At 42.2% G+C, this 26,401-nt stretch overlaps 1 protein-coding gene across 3 annotated transcripts in view; it reads right to left on the bottom strand.

Moving 5' to 3' along the window:
* Nucleotides 1-26,401, bottom strand: part of LOC122671707 (6-phosphofructo-2-kinase/fructose-2,6-bisphosphatase-like) — a 146,557-nt gene that overhangs the window by 92,625 nt on the left and 27,531 nt on the right. For 2 of the 3 annotated variants that reach the window (XM_043869087.1, XM_043869088.1), the window contains exon 4: nt 20,129-20,347. In XM_043869087.1, the coding sequence (XP_043725022.1) occupies nt 20,129-20,347 (219 nt within the window). Of the gene's footprint in view, nt 1-20,128; nt 20,350-26,401 lie in introns of all 3 variants that reach the window. The other variant, XM_043869089.1, reaches the window with a different exon arrangement.

The following is a 26,401-nucleotide window of genomic DNA, read 5'->3' as shown; positions in this document are numbered from 1 at the left end:
GACAGCGCCACTTTATTTATAATAAGTGACATACAGGTACAAGTACTATAATGCTGAAAGGGAACTCTAATCTTGTCTTTACCGGAACAAGGGAAATACTAAAAATATAAACTAGAAGAGTCAGTCATATGATCAGTGGCACTGGAGTCAATTATCCAAGGACGAGAGACAACCGATGCACAATGACCACCAAACGGAATACCGGATAGACAAGATTGGAGTCAAAGGAAACCAGAGTAGATGTAGAGGCGGAAGCAGGAGCAATGGAAGGCTCCAATCGAGTCAGCAAACGCCTAAGCATAGCAAGCCCTTCCTGAGAAAGAGAGGAATCGGTATGACGACCTCGTGAGGAAGAGGTAGGTCGGCCATGCAGCTTCCAACAGAACTCCTTAGTATGACGTTCCTTACCACAGTAGTCACACCTGACCGGTTCCTTATCAGAGGAGAAACGATCACTGGAACAGGTGGTACCACATTTAGGTTGAGTAGACCTAGAAAATAAAGATGAACGTTCTTGAGGTAATCTGTAACATAGCATTGTGACGACTGTCCTCCAACTGAATCAATGAATAAGACTACTCCAAGGTAGGGAAAGGGTCCCAACTAAGTACTTGGGCACGAATCTGATCATACTCAACATTCAGACCAGCCAAAAAAACATAAACCCGAAACTTATCTTCCTGTTTCTCGGTCAACCTCGCTGCCACCTGTACAGGTTGAAGTTAATAAACCTTCTACGCATTTTGGAGATCCCGCTGTCTTCTTCTCTAAGGAGGAACTCGCAATTTCTGAGAGAGCTTTCGCAACGTCACTGGTGGCTAAGTGCAGCTATGGGAAGCCGCCGCTATTCAAGATTAAGGATCATCTGCAGAAGTCGCTCTTCCTGAAAGGCGATGTTTTCGTCTCTACTTTGGACCCTCGCCATATCCTGCTGCGTTTCGCCATTCAGGAGGATTTCGTGAAGGTTTGGTTAAAAGGCCAGTTGTTTATCCAGGGTTTTCTGTTTCGGTTCATGCGTTGGTCTTCGGATTTTGTCTGGGTGGGAGTCTCCAATGGAGCCGTTGTGGGTCTCTCTGCCGGGGCTGCCGGTCAACCTTTACCAGGGAAATTTTCTCGTCTCGATTTTCGGTGTTTTAGGCAGAGTTTTGCGCATTGATGGAGCGACGGCGAACTGCACCAGAACAGTAGCTGCCAGGGTATGTATGGAGGTCGACCTGCGTGCCTCTCTCCCCTCGAGGATTTGGATTGGTTGTGGGACATCTGGGTTTTATCAGAAAGTCAGCTACGAGAGCAGGCCAGCTTATTGCGATAAGTGTTCCAAGCTGGGGCATAAGAATGAAGAGTGCAGGAATCCTGTGTGCAGGAAAATGGAGCTTCGAGAAGGTGAGGGTGCCGCCAACGCTACTGGAGCAAAGGCTAACAGGGATGTTGGAGGGGTTTTTATCCCCAGGGGTAAGGGAACCTCCCGGGGAGGAGCTGCGGCTGCAGGGGAGACTGCTAAGGGTCTGACAAGCCCTCGCCGACGCAGGGGAGGGCGGTGGCGAGTTGCAGGTTCGCGCGAAGTGTTGGCCAGTCGCAATCAGGTTGCTGCGATGGAACCAGCTACAGTTGACGGAGGTCAGACTGCTGCGTTGGATCCAATTGACCCCTGCGTGGATCCAACGGCTGCTTGTGAGGCGGTGTGCCCAGCGATGGTGGAGCTTCAGCCTGCGGGGGAGGGTTTGCAGACCAGTCTTGTCTCCAGGGATGCCACGGTGTTAGAGGAAGCCCAGGTAATGAATACAGTAGTGGAGGAGGGTGTGCAAGGTGTGGAGGAAGGTGAGTTTGGTGTTGGCATGGAGATTGAGGGCAGGCTTGGGGATATCGGTTTGGAGAACCAGTGCCTAACAATGGTGGACCCAACAGCCTTAGGCCGTGTTGTGGGCTGTGCCAGTGGATCGCCCAGCTCTTATACTCAACCTGAAGGGATCAGCTCGCACGGCTATTTTACTCAAGGAACTTTGCCTGTGAGCTCCTAGGATGATGGTCATGTCTCGGCCATGCCTGAGTAGGAGGTGGAGCGACAACTAGTGGTGGAGAGCTTGAGGGCCTTCAATTCTACTCTAGAGGAGAGGCTCCACAGGACTTTTGGGAGAGTAGAACAGGGTGACAGTGCCTCAGTGCCAGTGGGTCGTCGGATCCGCAGTCGTGTGCACCCAAAAACTGCTTTCCTGAGAGCAGCTTTAATGTATGACAGGAAGAAAATTAAAAAGGCAAGGTAGGGAGGACAAAACAGGGATACTGCCCAAAGACGTATTACGAGATCAATGCGATCGATGGCAGCTCCTTGCAATGTTTCCCAATGAGTTGCATCTTTTCGAATGCTCGAGGTGTTGGAAATAATCCGACCTCTAGGCTGCTGAAAACTTTGGTGAATTTACACAGGGTGGACATTGTGGCTATTGCTGAACCCAAGGCTCAGGCTGTGAAAGCTAGGGTGGTAATGAGGAGGATTAGGCTGGAATCTTTTCATGTGCTGGACAGGCTTTGGATTTTCTGGAAATCCTCTCTGACAGTACGAGTGGTGGAGGAGCACGATCAGTTTATAACACTTGAATGTAAGGAGGCCAGCAGGGGGATTTTTCTGTTTTCCTTTGTCCATGGTCGGTGTTCAAATGTGGAAAGAAGGGTCCTATGCGAGAGGCTAGAGGTGTTCTCTGGGGAGGTGACGCACCCTTTGGCAGTGGGAGGTGATTTTAATGCGGTTGTGTCCCCTCTTGAAAAGCTGGGTGGTCGTCCGGTTTGTCCTCTGTCTGTGGAGGAGTTTGGGTCTTTCGTGAATAGGGCTGCCCTTGTTGATGCGGGCTATGTAGGAAACATGTTCACGTGGACGAATAATCAGGTGGGAGCGGGTAGGGTGATGGCTAGGCTGGACAGATTTCTAGTTAACACTGCTTGGCTGACTGCCTTCCCAAGCTGCACTGTTACCCATTTCAACAGAGCTTGTTCAGATCATGCACCCATCGGGCTTTCTTTTATGGTGGCTGGATAGCAGGCTTTCTCTTCCTTTAAGTTTCAACAGATGTGGCTCACGCACCCAGACTTTCAGGATTTCATCAAGGAACAGTGGGCGCGGCTGGTCTCTGGTTCCCCTCTCTTTGTGCTGTTTTTAAAGCTAAAATTCCTTCGTGGTGCGCTACGAAAATGGAACAAGGAGGTCTTCGGCAATATACACCAGAGGGTGAGGGATGCTGAGGACTCGGTGTGCAGAGCGGAGGTTGTTTTTGACCAACAAGCCTCTGATGAGTCCAGGGAGGCTTTGGTGGCAGCTAAGGACAATTTGAAGGAAATGCTTCTTCTAGAGGAAATATTTTGGAGGCAAAAGTCCAGGGTGACCTGGTTAAGGGAGGGGGATAGAAACACGAAATTCTTTCATACTATGGTGAATGTTAGAAGGAGGCAGGCATGTATCCAAAGGATTAAAGGGGGGAATGGTGAGTGGGTAACGGACCCTGAGGGGATCCAGGCGGGGTGCGGCATTTCTCTGACATCTTTGCATCTCAAGGCTGTGTGATGGATGTTGACCTTTTAACTGTGGTTCCTAAGATTGTCTCTAAGGCTGATAATGCAAGGCTCCTTGTGTGGCCCACGATGGAAGAGGTCAATGAGGCTGATTTCGCTTTGTCTAGCGAGAGCGCACCGGGTCCAGACGGCTATACAGGCTATTTTTTCACCTCTTGCTGGGATATTGTGGGTGAGGAGGTTTGGGCTGCGATCCAAGAATTTTTTGCGGGAGGGGAGCTGCCCAAGAGTTTCACCTCTGCAAACCTGGTCCTCATTCCTAAAAAGGACAACCCCGAGGTAATGGCTGATCTCCGACCTATTAGTCTCTGTAATTTTGCTTACAAGATTATTGACAAGATTTTTGCTTCCAAGCTGGTAGGAATCCTTCCTTCCTTAATTGCAGAGGAGCAAGGGGCGTTTGTGCAAGGCAGAAGTATTCATGACTCCATATCCATTGTGCAAGAGGTAGCCCAGGACATTAACCGGAAAACCAAGGGGGGCAATGATATTCTTAAGCTGGACATGGCCAAGGCCTATGATCGGCTGGAGTGGGTCTTTCTCTGGGAAGTCCTTGCCAAATTTGGCTTTAGTGATGCCTGGATTAGTTTGATCAAGAAGATGGTTGTCAACTGTTGGTTCTCTACAGTGCTTGGGGGCAACCAATCCGGTTATTTCAAGTCTTCTAGAGGGGTGCGACAAGGTGACCCCCTCTCTCCAGCTCTTTTTATCATCGTTGAGGAGGTCCTGAGCAGGGGAATTAAAAACTTGTTTGTAGAAGGGCATGCTTCCTTTTACAAGCTCCCTAGAGGGTGTCCGGGGATCTCTCATTGCCTCTTTGCAAATGACACAATCATCTTTTCTAGGGCGCTCAAGGGTTCTCTTAAACAGATCATGGGTTTTCTTAGCAGGTATGAAGGCTTCTCGGGTCAGCTGGTCAACAAACAGAAGAGTTGTTTTGTGTTGAGTAGTTTGGCCACTCCAGCCAGGGCCTGGCTGGTTGGTGAGATCACTGGTTTTCCAAGGAAATGTCTCCCTATTACTTACCTTGGAGCACCTCTCCATTCGAGGAGGATGAAGATTTGCTTGTCTGACGGGCTGGTTGAGAAGATCAGAAGCAGGGTGGCAAGGGAGGCTGCTATCTCCAGGAGGCAGGATCACTCTTTTAAAGCATGTGCTGACCTCAATTCCTATTCATGTGCTTGCAACACTAGCACCACCAAAAGCGGTGTCTAGGCGAGTTAATGGAATTTTTGCTGATTTTTTGTGGGGCAACTCAGAGTGGGGGAAGAGGAAACACTGGGTTGGATGGAGTAAAGTGTGTTGACCTCTTGAGGAGGGAGGGTTAGGGGTCATGTTGCTAGAGGATGTTGGGCTTTCGCTTAGGCTCAAAGGCCTGTGGAGGGTGCTGGGGGAGCGTTCCATTTGGAGTAACTTCTTCAAAGCTAAATTCTTTAAAAATCAACATGTCGTTCTAGCAGAGGCATCTAAAGTAGGCTCAAAGACTTGGAGGCACACCTTGGAGCATAAGGAGATACTTTTATCTAATTCCAGGTGGCTGCTGGGGACAGGAAATATTCTGTTTTGGCTGGACAACTGGACAGGTTTGGGTCCTTTAATTGACGCAGTTGACAATGGGCTTGGGGTGGAAATGGGGCTGTGTGTGAAGGATGCCTGGTGTGAGGATGGTACCTGGAAGCAGGAAGTGTTGGACAGCATTGATTCGGAGGCCATTAGAGAGCATATTTCGTCAGGGTCTTTTTTCTTGTCGGGTTGTGAAGATGTGCAAGTTTGGACCATAGTTGTCACGGCGTCACGGCGATCCAAGTCGGTGGAGGGGTGTCACGTCGATATATCGACATGTCGCCCGCCATGGCGTTGCCATGGCGAGCATGTCGACCATGTTTTATTTTTTATTTTCTCTATTTTTAATGTGTTAATAGATGTATACTCAAGCCATGTTTTATTTTTTCTCTATTGTTTCTCAAGTTTTAAGAAGAAAATTCAGAAATCGAAGAAGAAATCGAAGAGGGAAAGAAGAAATCGAAAGAAATCGAAGAGGGAAAGAAGACAGGAAGAAGAAATCGAAGAGGGAAAGAAGACAGGAAGAAGAAATCGAAGAAGAAATCGAAAGAAATTGAAGAGGGAAAGAAGAAATCGAAGAGGGAAGAAGAAATCGAAGACAGGAAGAAGAAATCGAAGAGGGAAAGAGAGTCAGGAGGAAGAAATCGAAGAGGGAAGAAGAAATCGAAGACAGGAAGAAGAAATCGAAGAGGGAAAGAGAGTCAGGAGGAAGAAATCAAAGAGGGTCGCCATGGCGTAGGTCGCCATGGCGTAGGTCGCCATGCAGCCCTCTCCAGCGCCATGACAACTATGGTTTGGACCCTCTCTAGTAATGGCTTGTTCTCAACCAAGGGGGTGTGGAATGTTGTGCGGGCTCAGTCGCCAACAGTCTCCTATGCGAAGTGGATATGGAATAGCACCCTCCCAGTGAAGATAGGCTTCTTTTCTTGGCAGCTTCTGAATGGAAGGATACCGACAGATGACTCTCTGATGGCGCTTGGTATTCCCCTTGCCTCGAAGTGTTGTTGTTGTGGCAGGCCTCGAAGGGAGACAACGGACCACTGTCTTATATCCGGAGGCACGGCGACTAGAGTTTGGGACCACTTCTCCGGTTTGTTTGATGATACTCTTCTTCCCACTCAGGATGTGAGGAGCAGAATCTTATTCTGGCAGGGTTTAGCGGGTGGACATGACCTTTGTGCTTTTATTACTGGGATTCTACCATCCTTGATCGGTTGGGAGCTTTGGAGGGAGAGAAACTTCAGAAGACATGATGACAGGAGGCGGGCAGCCAACTCTATTACTGCCAGCATCAAAGCTTGGGTGAAGGAATTGCCCTACCCGATCAAGGTAGGCCCCCCAGGATCTGCTAGGGAAGTCTTGATTTTACAATGTCTTGGTCTGGCTGTGCCCGTTGTGAAGACCAAACGTCCCATCCCAGTATATTGGTGCCCCCCTTTCTTCTCGGTAAAGTTAAACGTGGATGGAGCCTGTTCTAGTAACCTTGGCCTAGGTGGAGGAGGTGGGATCATTAGAGACAGAAATGGGAAAACGCTGGCAGCCTTCTCCAATTTTTATGGTCCATGTACCAACTCTCTGGCAGAGCTCAAGGCTCTGAGGGATGGCCTAAGGTTGAGTAAGGAGTTGGGTTTCCTTGATGTTATGATTAACTGTGACTCAGAGGCCACGGTTAGAGCAGTTAATCAGATGAGGGGTAGTCTGTGGGAAGGATGGTATTACTACAAGGAGATTCAAGGTCTAATTGCTTGTACTCGGGCCAGCCTCTCTTTTTCCTACAGGGAAAGCAACAGAGCGGCGGACTGGCTAGCGAAACACGCCTGTCATACGAAGAGCTCTTTTGTTTATAGGCCGGGGAGCTTGCCAATGGGTACTTTTCAGGCCATTCTTCGTGAGGACAAGGCCGGCCTTCCTGTCCTGCGAAGCTAACGGGTTTTTATTGATTTTATCTCTTGTATGGGAGGGTTTATTGTTCTTAAGTGGAGTGTCCTTGTTTTGGGAAGGGGTAAGGCAGAAAGTCCCCCCCTGTATTCTTTATTATTTGCATTTATTTTTAATAAAAGCTTAGGGGCCAGCCCGGGTCCCAAGTAATATTCGGGTTATAAAAATAAAAAAAACAAAAAAATAAAAAAAACTTCCTTTGACAGATATTTATTCCCTTCTATAACCTTGACACTTCAATTCCCAAGAAATATTTCAAGGGTCCAAGATCCTTGATCTCAAACTATTGAGCTAAGTAAGACCTCAAACTTTTTATCTCCTCCCAATCATTTCCAGTCACCACCATGTCATCCAAATAGACAACTAGAGTTGTGATGGTACCATTACCTCACTGGGTAAATAGAGTATGGTCAGCCTAACTCTGGTATATCCATTCTTCATAATAGCTTATCTAAACCTTTCAAACCAAGCATTCAAGATCTGTTTGAGGCCATATAAAGCTTTCTTAAGAAGACACACTTCATATAGAGCTTTCTTAAGAAGACACACTTTCCCTTCAACTTAGGGAAACTTCAAGCCTAGTGGAGTTTGCATATACACTTCCTCTTCTAAGTCACCATGGACGAATGCATTCTTCACATCCAGTTGATACAATTGCCAATCTTTATTGGCCACAAATGAGAAGAGAAATCTTATCTAATTGTGTTTAGCCACAAGAGAAAATGTCTCCTGATAGTCAATTCCATATATCTGACTATAGCCTTTGGCCACCAAACTAGCTTTATATATCTCAATAGGGCCATCTGATCGGTACTTCATTGAGTAAACGCATCTACATCCAACAAGAACTCCCCCTTGGGAAGATCAACCAACTTCCAAGTACAATTCTTCTCAAGGGCCATTATTTCCTCCCACATAGCTTCCTTTCACTTTAGGTCAAACATAACCTCAGTCACATTCTTGGGAATGGGAGTAGAGGAAAGAGAAACTGAGAAAGTAACACATGTAGGAGAGATAGCAACATAGGAAACAAACTTGCTATAGAATTAGTACAAGCTCTCATTCCCTTTCGAACAATAATGGGAAGATCTAACTCAAATGGAGGGGAAGAGTATTACCTAACTCAGGAAGGTGGAGCTCAAGATGTGAATCCAAAGAGTACTCTTGACAGGTCTTCCTTCCCTTTCTTTTGTAACAAGGAACTCCTCATTACCAACTCCCCTTGAATGATCTAATACATCAACAACATTCATGTCCTTGTGTTTCCTCACATCAAGCAAAAATGGGGGAATAGGCGAGGGTGGAAGAAAGGGGGTGACAGTAGCAGCCTCTTCACTTCTGCTCCTCTTAAAGAAGGTGCAGATGGAGAAAGGCACAGATTCAAAGAAGATGACATCTTTGGAAAGAAGCCACCTTCAATAGGATGGATGTTAGCACTTATAGCCCTTGGTAGAAGGGGCATAACCAACGACAATATATTTAAGGGCATTAGGATCAAGTTTAGTCCGAGCAGACTTAATAACATGCATATAACACACATGCACCCAAACTCCTTGGGAGGAAGAGAGAAAGAAGAAACTTGAAGGGAGAGAATTTCAAAAGGGGTTTTGAAACCAAGGATACTGGAAGGCATACAATATATCAAGAAGGCTGTAGTGAGGAGCATCAGACCAAAAAGTCTTATAAACACGCATACCAAACAGTAGGATCCTAGCAACTTCCAATAAATGGTGATTTTCTGTTCAGCTACCCCATTCTGTTGGGGTGTGTCAACACAAGCTAGATGAAGGACAAAATGTCATTATGGGTACAAAAGTGTTGGATCCCACCATACCTATATTATCCCCCTTTAATGAACAAATGATTTTAATTCTAGTATCAAATTGAGTGCAAATCAACTGGTAGAAATTTTTGAAAGCATCACAGACATTGTTTTGTGTGCCATCAAAAAAATCCACATGGATTGGGAATATTCATCAACAAATGAGACAAAATTGTCAACCCCAATGCTGCTCGCTTTTATTCCGATGGATCAATGGGCTGCTGCACCGGCCTGAGATCTTGACCCGGGGTGAGAAACTGCCAACTATGTATGTCTTTGTGGGTGATGCTCATGAGTGGGAGCAGGTTCCCAAACATCTGAATGCACAATATAAAAAGGAACAATAAATCTATTACCATGATAAGAATAAGACGAACGAGAATGTTTAGCAAACAAACAGGGTTCCGACTGAAATACATGGGTAGTAAAAATGGAAGAAAACATGAGGCAATTGTTTTTTCATAACACCAAAAGAAGGATGGCCTAAACATTGATGCCAAATCATCACAGATTCAGAAGCATTTTTGTCACTACTTCCATACACATAAGACTGAGTTATAATCAAAAAAGATGGCCTAGGTCCAAGGAGGTAGAGCCTATTCTCCTCACGTCCACTGCCAATAATCCTCTTCATCACCAAATCCTAAAAGAGACAATGAGAAGGAAAAAAGGTGACGCAACAATTCAAGGATTTTGTTAGGTAACTCACAGATAAGAGGTTAATGGCAAAGTTAGGAACATGAAGAACAGAGTCAAGAGAAATAGAGGAGGTAACATATACACTACCCTTACCTGAGATTGAGGAAAGAGACCATCAGCAACTCTAACCTTATCCCTACCAAAGCAGACAGAATAAGAATCATAACACTGAGACATACTAGTCATGTGATCGGTGGCTCCAGAATCAATGACCCAAGAAGAGGCGGTGGAAGGGGCTGGTGTGGAGGCCTACAAGGCTGAAGCGAAGAATTTGACACAGTGGTTGAGGAAGAGGAGTTGCCTAATTGTGACATAATCCATCTGAAAACTGCAAGATCTTCCCTTTTGAGGGAACTGTGGTCTGTCTATAATCCAGATGGATACCAATACCCCATGGGTTCAGTTTCAGCCATCACGGTGTGTGCTCTATAGCTGCTCCTCTCCTGCCACCACGCATACTAGGAGGTGCAAGTCTAGATAGACAGTTATACACCCATGAAGCACCCAGCAAATCTCCCTAGTGTGTCTAGATCCGCCACGATGGTCACATCTGAGCCTATCTGTTGAATAGAACCTATACCCGATAGGGGTATTTTGGAGTTTTACTTATTTGGGTACTGTTCACTGGTAATGTTCACGTGAACAGTACCGAGAACAGTATTAGTTAGAGTCAGAGCGTATTTCTGTACTTTTGTAATTCTGGAATCTTCTTCCATATTATTATAAATACAAGGGCTTGGTGATCTATTCAAATCACTCAAGCATTACAATTAATATGTTCTTCTAACATGGTATCAGAGCAATAATCTGAACTGAGTTAAAGAACATCCCCCTCCTCCTCCTACATCGTTTCCTCTTCTCTTCCTTCTTCTTGCTCTCGGCCTTTTTTTCTTTTTCTTTTTTTTTGGTTTTCTATCATGATCACAGGGCAGCACTAAAGAGGTGATCAGATTATGATCTAGTTGCTGCCCTTTACATTACCTCCTTTATTCGATGATAAGGTGAAGATCTCTTGCGATAGCTGCTGCCCCTTCATTCTGCAATTTTTGAAGTTTCTCCTATGTTTGAAGATCAAGTCTCCCCCTCTACTGGAGTTGATTGTTCGTATTGGATAATCATTCCTGCAGCCTTGGACAGCATCTATCTCAAGCATACATCACAAATTGAAGGCCTCTACCCTAAATCGATCTCACTTTCAGGGTTTTCTAAAACCCTGACTCCTCATCGATTTTTAGGTTAGGGGTGTTATCTAGAGCTGATTTTTTTAGGGGTGTTCTATCCATACAAGAAGACTACTCGACATTTTTTTTCAGCCACATATACTGAGGATTTCTCCAGAATCAGGTTTTCTCTTTTTTGTTTTTTGATCGATTTCTCCTTCTATCGATCTACTTTTCTGGTTATTTTTCTTTGGCTGGCCGCATTGCTCTATTGCTGGTTCTGTCAAGCTTTTCATCTATTGTTGTTGCATTGCTCTATTGTTGGTGTTGTTGTTTTATCATTATAAACATGCCTGGTGATTCCGATATTACTACTGCTACTTCTAGGCTTGATGAACAGACCAGATCTGAGTACTTACCCTTGCTGCTCCTATAAAATTGGATGGGACAAATTATTTACAATGGTCCAGATCTACCTATTTAACCATTACCGGGAGAGGCTTTACTGGATATATCTTGGGTTCTGAAAATAAGCCAACAGAAGAGGGTCCTCCTCAGACTCGTTGGATATCCAATGATGCTATGGTGATGTCCTACTTGCTCAATTCTATGCAACTTGACATCTCCAATAATTATTTGTTTGGAAACATCACATCAGATTTGTAGTGCAGCCAAGGAAACCTATGGACAGATAGAGAATGATGCTCAGATATATGAGATTGAGAAGAAAGTACATGACACCACCCAGAAGGAACTATCTGTCTCCACCTATTATGCTACCCTTAAAGGTTTGTGGCAGCAATTGGATCACTACTCTGATTATACGCCTTCCGTTGCCATTGATATTGCTGCCTACAGTAAGCATGTTGACAAAAGGCGGGTCCACAAATTTTTGGCTGGTTTAAATGTTGAATGTGATCCTATTCGTGTCCAAGTCCTTAGCAGGTCACCCTTCCCTACATTGGAGCAGTCCTTTGCTTCGGTCCTTACTGAAGATACTCGCCGGGGTGCTATGCTACACACTCCCACTGTTGATAGATCTGCTCTACAGGTTGGGACCAGCCCTACTGCCATAGCTGATGTCAATGCATCTACCAAGGAACCTGTCAAGTGTGAACACTGCCATAGGCCCTATCATACTAAAGCAAATTGCTGGAAGTTACATGATGAACCTGCTGATTTTGAGGCCAAGTGTGGTCGTGGAAAGACTAAAACTAAAGCTAATCATACTAAAGCTGTTACTACCAACTCCACTGCTGACACTGGTTTCTCCAAGGAAGAATTTCAAGCGCTTCGTCGTATGTTGAAGACTTCCGCTACCTCTACTACATCGACACCTGCCAGTTCTTCCACTCCATCAAGTTCCCATTTTGCTCATTCAAGTATTTCATTTGGAGGTCATTGTGCATCGGTAGTCTCCAGTCCATGGATCAGACTCCGGTGCCACTGATCATATGACTGGATCTTCCAGCCTTTTTCACAAATATTTTCCCACCTCTGGTCAGGATAAAGTTCGAGTGGCTGATGGTTCCCTTTCTTCTGTTTTTGAAAAAGGCTCCATCTGTTGCTCTCCTTCTCTTACCTTATCTTCTATTTGTCATATACCTAACTTTACTACTAATCTTCTTTCCATTAGTTGTAATGTCCCAGAATTCTGAAAGCCTAAAAGTGTTAATGATTAATTAATTATCTATAACAGGGGTATTTTCGTAATTTACACATCAGGGTATTTACGTAAACTTCACACCTCAGGGGCAATTCTGGAAATTTTTAAACATTCTTTTCTTATACTATTATGTGCAGGATCTAAATCTTAATTATTAACCTAATGCTGAATGTCATAGTGATATTTATGAATTAAAGAGTACCTTATTTCTTTATTTAAATTTGTTTTGCGGATTTAATAATCAAATAGGCATCTAGCCTGGTGGTTGAGTTACTAATTAATTAAGAGGTCTTGGGTTCAACTCTAAAGGGTGGACATTATAGTTCAATTCTTTTTTATTTATTTCAGCCTTAGGCTGTGGACTCCACCCTACCAAACAAACCATGAGAAGGGGAGGATTTCAGAATCGTGAAAGGAGTAGAAATCTTACCAAGAAGGGGAGTAGAGATAAAATAGGAAAGTAGGTTAAAAATATATATATATATATATATATATATATAGATATATATATGATAATAAATAAGAGGAAACGTGAGAGAGAGAGAGAGAGCGAGACCATGAGGGATAGGGAAAGAGACATCGTGAAAGAAGGAAAGAAATAAAGGATAGTTACTAGAATCATGGACTACAAAGGGAAGAGGGAAAAAAGAGAGAGAGAGAGAGTTTGAAATCGAGAAGGATTGTAAAAGGGGTGTGCGTGAGATATAAAGAAAGAGGAGGAGATCTGAAATAGAGAAGGAGAATCGAACCAACTGCTGGTCTGTGGATTTTGGCTACAATCTAGACTGCAATTGGTGAAGGAAGGCTGCTGGACTTTATTTTCTGCTTTTCCATCCTGTGTTTGATCCACAACGTCAGGTGAGTCAAAAACTTGTATTGTTTTCTAATTATTGAACCCTTGCTGTCAAGGTTTTATTGGGCAGATCGGTTCTGCCATACCTCTTGGACCTGCTGTCCTTTTCTCAAGCCCTTTAGAGGGATTACTGAGCATCATTAGGGGCTCCTTCAATTTGAGTTTCAGCCCCATATGGGCTACCCACTGCCAACCGCAGGTGTCCCCCTTCCTGTTAAGAGAAAAACAAAAACCTAAATTCTGTCTATGTATTGCTCGATATGTTCTCCAATAGATTATCTTTGCCCAGACCTGCTTTAATCTGTGATTCATATTACTCGTGATGATTTTACTCTGTTTTAAGGATTTGATTCTGACTTTTCTCTATACTATTTTTAAAGCTAATTTCTGATTTTTACTGCATTAAAAATTTATGGTTTTTACTGCATTGAAAACTTCACTATTTTAAAGCTAATTTCTGATTTTACTGTATTGAAACGTATAACGTTTTAAAGCTGATTTCTGATTTTTACTACATTGAAAACTACTCTGCTTTAAAGTAATTTTTGAATTTTGCTGCATTGGAACCTTCTCTGATTTAAAGTTAATTTCAGAATTTTGCTGCATTGGAACCCATTCTGTTTTAAGGTTAAAATTCTGATTTTTCCTTACTTTGAGAACCTATTATGTGTTATAGTGTTGGAGCTATACTTGGGACCCAAATCGCAAGACCCAATGTAGGTCAAATTAGGATGAGATTTTGGGGTTTTTTGGCCTACTAGGAGTGAAACTCAATTCTGATTTGGGCCCATTTTGAGGTTGCTTGCTGTCATGATTGAGAAACTTCCATATTTTTACTTTTGGTCTTTTATGTCAGAGTTGAGTTCTTCCTCAATCACTCTAATTCTGTCCAAAGTTTATGAACAAAGTTTGGGAGTATGTGAGTGCTACCTAGTGTAATTTTCGACCAAGGTTTCAGCCTATTGTGATTTGTGGACCTTATGTTGACTTTTGAGGGAGTAGGGTACTACTTTGGTTTGTGGATTAAGTGATTAATAACGCCTCACAATTGCAGATAGTGACTTTTCAGAAATTTGGAATTCTGCGGGTTGGGATAACACATTTGCAGACTAAGGTACGTAGATTATAGTATGGGTACATCATAGGTGTGTGGTTTGGTTGTGTGATGTGATGAGTGATATGCTTGTATTAATAAGAAGTGATGACATGTGCTTATTTGAACTGTGTGTAAGTGTGTGCCATATGTTTATAGGAGATAATCGAAATTTGGAGACAAATATTTTTGTATGTTGTATATTGTAATGTTGATGGTTACTTGGAGATTTCATCTCTGTTTTCTTTTCACATGCGTGTTTGATTTGGAGAGAATGATTTTGAAAGGTGATACAAAAGGAGATTTTGAGGGTAAATAGACTGCCACGGATCAGCACCAGAGAGGTTGTTTGTTCCGTGGAGCCGCGGAAACATACCCACTATACACGTATGAGTTGTCGGTGGGATATGATATTAATAGGAGACAATTGGAGATTGGCCGTGTCCTCTCTCTTGTTATGGGCGGTGGCAGACTGATTCCCTCAGTGCCGGCTAAAGAATGATAAATGGAGATGACTCTGTTTTAAAATGATGATGTTTTATTAAAAATGTTATTTTCTTGAGAAACTGAATTTTTTTCCTTTTTGTTTTTGTTTTAATTATTGATTCTTATTGATGGTTATTCTGTGTTGTATTTCTACTATTTTTTTGGCTTACTGGGCTGTTGAGCTTATCCCATTAATTTTGATATTACAGAGGAGTAGAGTGGAGGTACTGCTTGCAGCAGAGCTCGAGGGCAACCTAAAGTTTTCTTTTCATTGGTTTTTTTTTATTTTATTTTAGGAGATGGATGTAGTAGGGAGCTACTTTATGTAAACTCTGATTGAGTGACTTGAAGTTTAAATTAAGGATATACCTTAGATTGCCACCAGTAGGTACATTTTGGGATTTAAGAATTTGATTTAATTTTTGTTGAGATTTGAATTTGGTGATGTGTTTTGAAGGTTTCCGCATGATTTTGTCGATCATTTAATCAACGCCCGTGAGGGCTGTACCTTTACCTGTATCTGGGTTTGGGTCATTACATTAGTAGCATTACTAGAGATTTGAATTGTAAGGTGACTTTTTTTCGTTCTCATTGTGTTTTTCAGGATCTGGAGACAGGGAAGATGATTTCATGTGGTAAGGTGCATGGTGGATTGTACCTGCTTGATGGTGGTAGTTCTCCAACTGCATTACCTTCCCACCTATATCAAACTTCTTTAATCTCTTCTGAACTTCATCAATGGCATTCTAACTTAGGTCACCCCCCCTTTAGGAACTTTGTCTCTTTTATTTCCTAATTTGGTTAAGCAATGTAATAAGAATACATTTTTTTGTGAGGCATGTGTTCTGACCAAACAGACTTGTTCAACTTATTCGGTTTCTAATAAAAGAAGTTTTTTACCTTTTAATTTGGTTCATTCTGATGTGTGGGGACCTAGTCGTAAACCTTCTATCTCTGGCCATCGTTGGTATGTTTCTTTTATTGACTGTCATTCTAGGAATACTTGGGTGTATATGATGTATACTAAGAGTGAAGTTTTTTCCTGCTTTCAGCATTTTCATAACTTGGTTCGGACCCAATTCAATGCCACCCTCAAAATTTTGAGGAGTGACAATGGCACAAAATATATGGAGGGTTCATTCCAAAAGTACCTTGCTGACCATGGAATTATTCACCAGACCAGTTGTGTATATACACCTACATAGAATGGGGTGGCTGAGCGCAAGAACCGCCACTTATTGGAAGTGGCAAGGGCACTTGTGTTTGCCCGTCATGTCCCTTCCCAATATTGGGGGGATGTTGTCCTCACTGCGGCATACCTTATTAATAGGATGCCTACTCGGGTACTTGATTCTCACAACCCTGCTGAAATTTTACATGGATCTTCTTCTTTTGTGGTCCCCCCAAAAATATTTGGTTGTGTCTGTTATGCCCGGGATACTCGGTCCCCAGGTAAACTTGATCCCCGTGGGTTGCGCTGTATTTTTTTGGGTTATTCCGCAACCCAGAAAGGATATAAGTGTTACCATCCTCCTACTTGGCGTACTATGGTGAGTATGGATATGGTCTTTCATGAGACCCTTTCTTATTATTCTTCACCACCTCTTCAGGGGGAGAATGTTAATGAAGATGTGCTGCCTTTGGACAGTTTTTCTCCTTTACTTCCTAATTCCCAACCCGGGTTGGATCCTAGTCAAGGCTCTAAAACTCAGGTCACAGTGGCATCTCGGCCTAGCCAGAAACCGAGACGAGTCGAGATCTCGGCGAGTTGCTGCATTTTTTTTTTTTTTGACTCGGACCCCCAACTCGGTGGGTTTTACACATATTTTGGGTCTGAAACTTCGTATTCAGCCTATTTCAAGCCATTTAAACACAATGGCATGCCCAGATTTCCCAAAAAACAAGTCCAAATATGAGTTTCACTTTGTACCATAGGTTGGTAGGCGACGAGTCGTACTAAAACAACCTACTCTATCAAAGATTACACAAATTTTGTTGAAAAAAATAGATTTGGGGAAAACTAGAAAATACCTTTGAAAATTCCTGAAATAGGTGATGATTCCTGGACTGTTGGAGTTGAATCTTCAATTTAGCACTTGAATCTCACTTGAAACCATGCAATCCACCCAAGATTTGAAGGAAAGAGGAAGAAAATGGAGCAAAATGGGCTGTTTTCCCTTTCTTTAGAGCTATGGACAGAACTCAGTGAGATTTTCGAGTTCTGTCCATGTAGCTTAGTTTATAATATGGGTTAGATGGGTGAAATGGAGAGAAAAAATGGGTCAAAACCCATATCCAGACCCGATACAGAGATCTCGCCGAGATCTCAGCGAGAAATTGCATTTTTATAACGTAAAAAATCAGGAAAAAAACTTCAAAATTGGTCTCATTTGGCTGGGTCGAGACGATACCGAGATCTCACCGAGAAAGTGCATTTTTATAATGCGTATGGCATCTCGACTCGAAGTTTTGAAAAATCGAGAAACTCAGCGAGATCTCGTGTGTTCTCGAACCATGCCCGATAGGGGTATTTTGGAGTTTTACTTATTTGGGTACTGTTCATATGAACAGTACCATGAACAGTATTAGTTAAGAGTCAGAGGGTATGTCTGTACTTCTGTAATTCTGGAATCTTCTTCCATATTATTATAAATACAAGGGCTTGGTGATCTATTCAAATCACTCGAGCATTACAATTAATATGTTCTTCTAACACTATCTTTGTCATCCCCATAGATTAGCCATTGGCCTCTTCCTCCACTACACCAATCCCTATGGGAGCTAGATGAAAGAGCAGATATAATCTTTCAAGTGACGGTATAGTCTCCATTGTTACTCCTCTAGGCTCTTCACTCTGGAAGTAGTTGCACACTTCTTCTAAAGATGGAAGAGGTTATCGGCCCAAGATTTGCACTCAGATTGGTTCATATTCCGAGTTCAGCTCGCAAAGGAGAATCAAAACACGCTCCTTCTCAATATTTCTATAGACCTTTGCTTAGTCCTCGGGATTGGATAGCTGGAGATCCCTTATAGTGATCATACTCCTGCCAGAGACCAATAACAGTGTTATAATACTCAAAAATAGTCATATCTCCCTGCTTCACTGTGATAACCTTTTGAAGGAGTTGGTAGACCTTACCCAAGTCACCCAGAGTTGGTAGACCTTACCTGAGTCACCCACTCGGTCAAAAGTCTTAAGAGACTATCCCAAATATCCTTGGCAATCTCCTTCCTCATTAACCTCCTACCAATCTCTGGTTTCATAGAAAAAATCAACTAAGTCATAACGGTTGAGTTCTCAATCTCCCATTTCTGATATGTAAAATCACTTGAATGAGGAACCTTAATGGTACCCATTAATGCACCCCAACTTCCCACGACTTCGCAAGGATAACTTCACTAAGTGATCCCAATCCAAGTAGTTGGTGTTGTCCAACTTCACAATAGATATCTGGGTATTGGGATTTTCAAAGGCAATCAAATTGGGGTTGGCACTACTCGGACCACTAGCCAAGGCTTCCATAGGTCCACTGACCTTTGAAATTATGTGAGAATTTTCGTAAGAAGATGGGGAGTTCATCCTCTACCCAGATACTCTTTCCCAGTACTCCACACAACAATTCCAGCAAGAAAATAGTTCACAAAATTTGAAAAAACTTCCATCAAATGTACAATTCAGGTTGTGGGTCATCCTACCACAACTCACAAGTTCCAAATAATATAACTCGCTAACAAATAGTACTAGATTGACTTCAGCTCAGCATTCAAGATGAAACAAACAACCAAAGAACCAGAACTGGCAGAACTGTAGGTATTCATAAAACTGAGTTGCAGATCAAGGACTCACCTTCTCTCTAACCGAGACCTTAGGGGCTTGATAGAGGAGCCTTGGGCGACTCCAATGGTCCTGGTCCCAACTCCATCCGAGCTTTGATGAGAGAGAAACACAGATGGAACTCCAGGACTGGCAGTAACCCCAGTTCTGGTTTTTTATTTTTTCTTCTTCTTCTTACATCTACCTTCACAGATTTAAAACTCCATCAAGGTGTCTTCTAGTTGATGGGTAAACAACTCTTCTTACATGGAAAACCTCTATTGGAGCCCTCTACTCTTCTAGGGTTCCAACAAGAGGCACAATGGAGAGGTTCTTTGCCAACTCTGAAACTACGCTCGGCTACCAAGTTAAAATTTAAAGTAATGGACGAGAGCAAGAGAAGAGGAGAGGAAGAAATAGATGTGCAGTAATGACTTGGGGGAAGAGAATCAATTTCTTTCCCCTATATTCACGTTTTTTTTAGGGGGATGAATAATTTCAGTACCAAAAACCCAAAAAGAGGGGGGGGGGAGGAAGGGAAAATACAAGGGGACAAGAAGGGGGGGATAAACAATACAACTCAAGCCAAGCCCTAAGAAGGAGGGGCCGGAGACTGTGAGAAGGAAACATGTAAACCCCAGGACACAACAATACACCAATTCCTTGGGGAATCTAGCACTATACAAGGGGGGAGCAAGTGTAACTTGGAGTGAACATCGAAGGAGATGGTTTTCCAAATCATATCAAGAGACCGAAAGTTGGAGGTTCATCTCCGAAGATTTCGCTACATCCAGAGGTGAGAGAAAGCAGCATAAAAAATAAGCTTCCCAGCAGTATCACAAGAAGATCTCCCTGAAAATGTTATGTCGATCCAAAGCAACTCCCTAGAGAAGGGGAGAGGTCTTCTAGGACGGGGCCAGCAACTGGCTAGGGCTCGATTCCAAATGGAGGTTGAAAAGGGACAAGAGAAGAAAAGGTGATCAATGTCCTCTATACCATTCCAGCATATGACGCAACTGGGGGGGGGGGGGGGACGGGGATCTGACTGTGGATGAGGAAGGATTGAGTGGGGGAGGCAATGGGAGAGGGCTCTCCCCTATATTCACTTACTTGCTTATAATATGGCCAAATACAGAAATACCCCCATACTAACATAAGGTAGTCAAGGGAGGTAAACAAGGAAAAATACAATATAAGATAATGTCACAGTAAATACTCTTATTTCATGAACTATAACATTATGACCTTTCCTAGACCCCGCAGTGGCGGGAGCCTTGTGTACTGGGTACTCCTTTTTTTATACAGAAGCACCATAAATTTAAGATTCAGTCTTAACTATTTGATTGTAGATTTACCACTTTACGCTCATTAAAGATACATGCATATATTTGAAAAGTACTGCATCGACATAAATATGGTAGATAAATCAAAGATATAGCATATAAATTAGCCGGAAGGGTTACCAGGATAAACCTTTCTAATTGCAGGTTGATCAACTGAAACACCAACAGTCCTGGTTGAGTCTGAACCACTGCTTGAGCCATCACTGTTAGAAAAGATCCCAGAACGAGTAAATGATTTTGGATTCTCTGCCATGTTAGCTGCATAAACCAGGCCTGAGTTTGCGGAAGTCCCAGGAGCGGGAACAACATAATGTTCCAGATCAAGCTCCAAACTTATTGCAGAGCCATTCTGTATACAAAATGGAAGAAAGAACTGAAATGGGTGGATTAAATTTAATAAGAAGCATAAAGTTTACAAGAGAGGTAAAGGAATCTATTCAGCAAAAATTAATGCATAGATATGCATCAGCATGGAAGAGTCGAATTTGAAACAAACAAATTCATATCCATATTTTCAAACGTTATCTACTGAATTTAATTTCAGTTAGTTTACGGGTATTTTTCTAACTGGAAAATAACTTCATAATTATCCTGAAAAACCATTTCCAGAGTATATGGGGGCCAAATATGTATACCAGAGCTATATATAGGACGCCCAGATAACTCACCAACGGTGAAGGGATAGCCAAGGTGTAAAGTATCGGTATCGGTCAATGTATCAGAAGGATGATTTTAAGAGACATATGAGAGAGACGCTAAGAGACACAAGATACACCAAAGATACGCATTAAAACACTTAAGAAACGCATAGATATGCCTAGGATACATGCAAAATACTATTTTGAAGCATAATACATAATAATTGAAGCAGTATTTAGATCCGACCATAAGACATTAGGCGGTCGGCCCCAATATCCATCATGTGGCAGATCAGTTAAGACCCAAAATTTGTATGGACAAGTATGCCCCATGATACCCTAATTACTTGTCAATTTTGAACTCAATCAGAGTTGGTCGTGTGGTAGTATAAAGCTTGGAAGATTCATCACATTTTAAAAACAAATGGATTGCTAAAAACACAAGGGAATGATGCCAATGCATGTGTGATAAATGATTGAGTTTTGTTGTGAGAATTGACATGTAATCAATCTAAACCATGCCCTTCCTAGTCAACGGTTGGATTTGCCAAATCATCCTTCTATGTGGCACATTAGGTGGTCAATGCATGGAAGCTACCATGGATGGACAAACCACTAATGGTCAATGCATCAAAGACAGCTTTCAGCCATAATAAAAGGGTCTTGCTTGGAGTAACAACGGTTGGTTACACCAAGACAGTAACCATGATGGTTTTGCCCTACTTTGTACAATAGGGGGTGCAGTCCACTGTGTCCTATAGGGGGCATAGATGGTATACTACTTGTCTTATATAGTCCACATAGGATGTTAATAACTCAATGTAACCATGCCTGGTTACACCAAGATTAACCCATAATAAAATAGGTACTCTTTTGTCCAGTATTCCAATCACATCACATGATGCTTACTAATATTAACTAAACAGAGCATGACTACAATGGAAAAGGCAAACGTAACATTATACAATAGCAACCATAGACACACATAAAAAACATAATAACACCATAAACCAGTTGTAATCATTGTAATAAAGCAAATAAACCCATGGCAATCCTGATCCCAATCCCAAGTCCTCGGTCCCATCAAACACCATAAACAAATGACTCCAAAGTCTTTGGTCCTGTCAACCACCATATAAAAAAAAATAACATAGAGAAGGGGAGACAGGGACTGACTGACAGGAAGGAAGGAAGATCCCGTCCCTGAAGGCCAACGGATGCAATGCATCAGATCAGCTTCGATCCGTGGAATTGCTTTTGCAATGCAGAGAAGAGGTACTCCTTGAAGTACCAACGCAGCAACCAGCATCAAAATAGGCCTGTGGCTACTTAAATAGGCCTACAGTTCCTTAAGAACCAATCTTGGTTCAACTGAACCAGTTTCTGGTTCAGGTTACCTGGTTCACTCAAAACCAGTCGTGGGGTTTGTTAGAGTCCTAACTTTTGTCCTTTTTATTATTTAATGTAAGGTAGTTCGGTTCAATTAGGATTTATAAGTCCTTCCCTATTTTACCTCCTTGTCTTACACTTTCTTATTTGAATTAGGACTCCAAATAGCCTACGGTTAGGATTTTTAATTTCAGTTTCCAACTTTGTTTAGTTTCCTATTTAGAGTTTGAAAATTGTTAAAATAGGCTACTTTACCCGATAGGGGTAATTTAGTCCTTTAGTTTTATCAGTTTTATCTCTTTTAGTTTTATTTCTTTTTATGTATTTTTTCCCTTCAGCCTATCTCTATTTGGAATTCCTAGTGGGAATAGGAATTCCTAATAGGAATAGGCAAGGGTGGCATTCCTACTTCCATTGTGATTAGTTGTAATTCTGATTATTATAAATAAAGGTCCTGGATGATCGATTTTGGTCATTCAACCATTCAAACTCAAGGCTGTTTACATGGTATCAGAGCCACCTCTGATCTAAAGAGCAGCTCGTCGATTTTTTTTTTGGTTTTTTCTTCTCTAAACTCTCTGGGCTTCTGGTTTCCTTCTTCTCCACCACTCTCGGACTCTCTATCTCATTCAGGGCAGCAACTTTGAGGTGATCCAATGAAAATTTAGCTGCTGCCCTCAATTACACCTCACTGAAGATCATACAAACTTGGGTGTGATCAGAATCTGCCACAGGTTTCCTCCAACCTTGGAGATCGAGCTGCTTCCTTTTCAAGCTGGATTTCTGTGTTATTTTTTGGAGATAGATCCCTGCCCTTATTGATCTACACCTTCTTTACTTTCAGATTGCAGTTTGAATCCAAACTACATCAGATTCAAACCTGTGATTGCTTTGCATTCAGCTATTCCTAAATTTTTTCAAATTTAGGGTTTCTTATTCCATCATCAAAAGTTTCTGATTTTTTTAGGGCTTATTCCCTACCACTTGCAGGGAATTCGATCCTAGTTTGAGCCATTTTTTACGGCTAAATTTGTGGGAATTTAAAAACCCGTGTCTTCTACACTTGCATGATGTCTGACATTACTTCAGCTGACTCTAATGGATCTTCTCGACCAGAGTATCTTCCTTTTGCTTCTCCTACCAAACTAGATGGGACAAATTATCTAATGTGGTCAAGATCCACTTACCTTACGATTGCTGGCCGTGGCTACACAGGACACCTTACAGGCACTACTCCCATCCCTACTGAAGGAGCTGCTCAAACTAAATGGTTATCTACTGACTCCATGGTCATGTCATATCTTATTCATTCTATGCATCCTTCAATTGCACCGGGCTACCTTCTCCTAGACACTGCTGCCCAGATATGGAAGGCTGCCAAAGACACCTATTCACAGGTAGGGAATGATGCTCAGGTATATGAATTAAGGAAAACAATCCATGAAACCAAGCAAAATGATTTATCCATCCCTCAATACTATGCTGAACTCCGCAAGCATTGGCAAGAAATTGATCATTACTCTGATTATCAGCCCACTAATGCCACAAACATTGTGGCATACAGAAAGCATGTCGATAAAATTAGGGTTATTGATTTTGAGGCTGGCCTTAATGTGGAATACGACCCAATTAGGGTTCAGATTCTAGGCAAGGATCCTTTCCCTACACTGGAACAGTCCTATGCTTTGGTTAATAGTGAAGATCGCCGAAGAACTGCTATGCTTACACTACGCTTCCTGATCGATCAGCCTTGCACACTGGGGCTGGTTCTACTCCTTCGGTTGCTGACACTTCTAAATCTGAGAAAACAGCAGTTAAATGTGAGCATTGTGGCAAATTATGGCACACTAAGGCCACCTGTTGGAAGATACATGGCAAACCAGCCGACTTTGATGCTAAACGTGCTGCTCGAAAATCAAAAAACAAAGCTAATCATACTGAGGCTGTCACACCTGCTCCTCCTACTGACACTGGACTGTCCAAGGATGAACTTCAGGCTTTCCGTTGTATGTTACAGGCTTCTACTGCTTCTACTACATCAACACCTGCCAGTTCTTCCACTCCTCCAGGTTCACATTTAGCCCACTCAGGTATTTCTTTTACTGGTCATTGTGCATCGGTAGCCTCCTCTCCCTAGATCATAGACTCTGGTGCCACTGATCATATGACTGGATCCTCCAGCCTCTTCACTCGTTACTCTCCTACATCTGGTAAAGATAAAGTACGGGTGGCTGATGGATCTCTCTCTTCTATCTCTGGAAAGGGCTCTATCAGTTGCACTCCTTCCTTACCTTTATCCTCTGTTTTACATATTCCTAAATTTACCACTAATTTTCTTTCCATCAGTAGTCTCACCCGTGATTTAAATTGCAAAGTAACTTTTTTTCCTTCTCACTGTGTGTTTCAGGATCTGGCAACGGGGGCGACGATTGGATGTGGTAATGCATGGTGGATTGTACCTGCTTGATAATGGGAGTCCTACTTCACCACCATCTCCTATACATCAAAGCTTGTTAGTTTCTTCTGAACTTCAACAATGGCATAACAGACTAGGTCACCCCCCTTTAGAAACATTATCCCTTTTATTTTCAGCATTAGCTACAGAATGTCATAGAAACGAATTTTTTTGTAAAGCTTGTGTTTTGGCTAAACAACATCATTCTACTTATTCCATTTCTAATAAAAGAAGTACTTCTCCTTTTAATCTTATTCATTCTGATGTTTGGGGTCCTAGCCGGAAACCATCTCTCAAAGGCCATCGTTGGTTTGTTTCTTTTATTGATTGTGTTAGCATTGTTATGGAGTTCTTTTTTCCTTTAGTCCAAGCTGGATCTTCTTTTTTTAATATTAGTATAATCCAGCTTGAGGGGGAATGTTAGAATATATGTACTCCAGAATACCGTGGGGGTATTCTGGTCCTTTTGGGGTATTTTTATGTTATTAAGTGTACTTAGCTTATGTTGGTTATGTGGGTTTTAGTCCCACATCGCCTAGCTTAGACTATTTGTAATTTCCCCTCTATTATAAATAGAGGGGCTTACCTATCAATACAACAAGCCATTCCATTATTTTATTCCCTCTCTCTAACCCACGGTTCAACCAACATGGTATCAAAGCTGGTCTGATCTAGGTTAAAGAGAAAAAAAAAAACCCTATTTCTCCCTTCTTCTCCTCCAATCGATCTCTCTGTTCTTCTCCCTTCTTCTCCTCCAATCGATCTCTCTCTTCGTCTCCCTTTTCTCGGTTTTCTCCTCCTATTGGTTTTCTTCTTCTTACCCATGTAAGGGGGCAACACTAATGAGGAAAATAAAATATCCAATGATTTAGTTGCTGCCCTCCTTCATTCTATTCGAATTTTTCCATTAAAATTCTGTTGGATCCTTCTCTGCGATTTGGAGTTCCCCTTCTTTGAGATCAGATCTCTATGAAAACTGATCCTCTAATTTTGGAACACCCTATGCAGCCTTTTCCAGCCTTATTCTGCCCTATTCCAAAACCTAACTTCCCTTTTTTCTTTTTCTCCATCTTTTATTATTTTGTTCCAGCCTCAATCCCCAAATCGATCTCACCTTGTCAGGGTTTTTCAAAACCCTGACTCTAATCGATTTTGGGGCTTCCCTTGTCAGATGCAGCTAATTTTTCAGGGATAATTCCCAACTAATCCAAGCCTTAATCGACCTCAGTTTGAACCATGGTTCAAAATCTCGCGATTGGCGAAATATCGCTTAATTTCATATATCTCGAGCTTACCGAGATGCGAAATCAGGTCGAAATGAAAAAATAACATATTTCGTCGATATCTCAATATCTCACGAGATATCAACGAAATATGGTATTTTGGCTTAAAGTGTCACGTGAAGGGGGCTTTAATACAATATTTCGCAGATTTCGGTCCATATTTCGACCGAGAGCTGCATTTGCTAAGGAATTTCAGTCTTTTGCCTATTCTTCCACTCTTCCAAGCTCTCATCCAACACTCTAGCCATTGTTCAAGCACATTGTTGTCAGATTTTCGCCGGTAAACTCATCGAAGGGTCATCTAAGCTCATCATCCAAGCCTTTTTCCACTATTTAAGGTAAATTCTATTCCTCTAAAACTATTTTTTTGAAAAGACTATGTACAATTTTTGTTGGATGGTGATGATATTAATATATGTTACACACCGGAGGCCGATCTATAGCCTCACGGTGTCAAAAAAAATTTTCCATATGTATTTTTTTTTTTTTTTTTTTCTGGTTTTAAAAATTCATTTTCCTACAATTAAAATAGAAAATAATTAGGGGTAATATGACTTAGATGGTAATGAATTAAATATATGTTAGACACCAATGGCCGATTCACAGTGTCGGATTTATTTTTCTGCTCTTAAATAATT

Source organism: Telopea speciosissima, chromosome 8 (assembly GCF_018873765.1).
Source record: "Telopea speciosissima isolate NSW1024214 ecotype Mountain lineage chromosome 8, Tspe_v1, whole genome shotgun sequence".
In the NCBI taxonomy this organism is placed as follows: domain Eukaryota; kingdom Viridiplantae; phylum Streptophyta; class Magnoliopsida; order Proteales; family Proteaceae; genus Telopea; species Telopea speciosissima.
The sequence above is the reverse complement of the archived record's forward strand: the minus strand, read 5'-3'. Positions and strand labels throughout refer to the sequence as shown.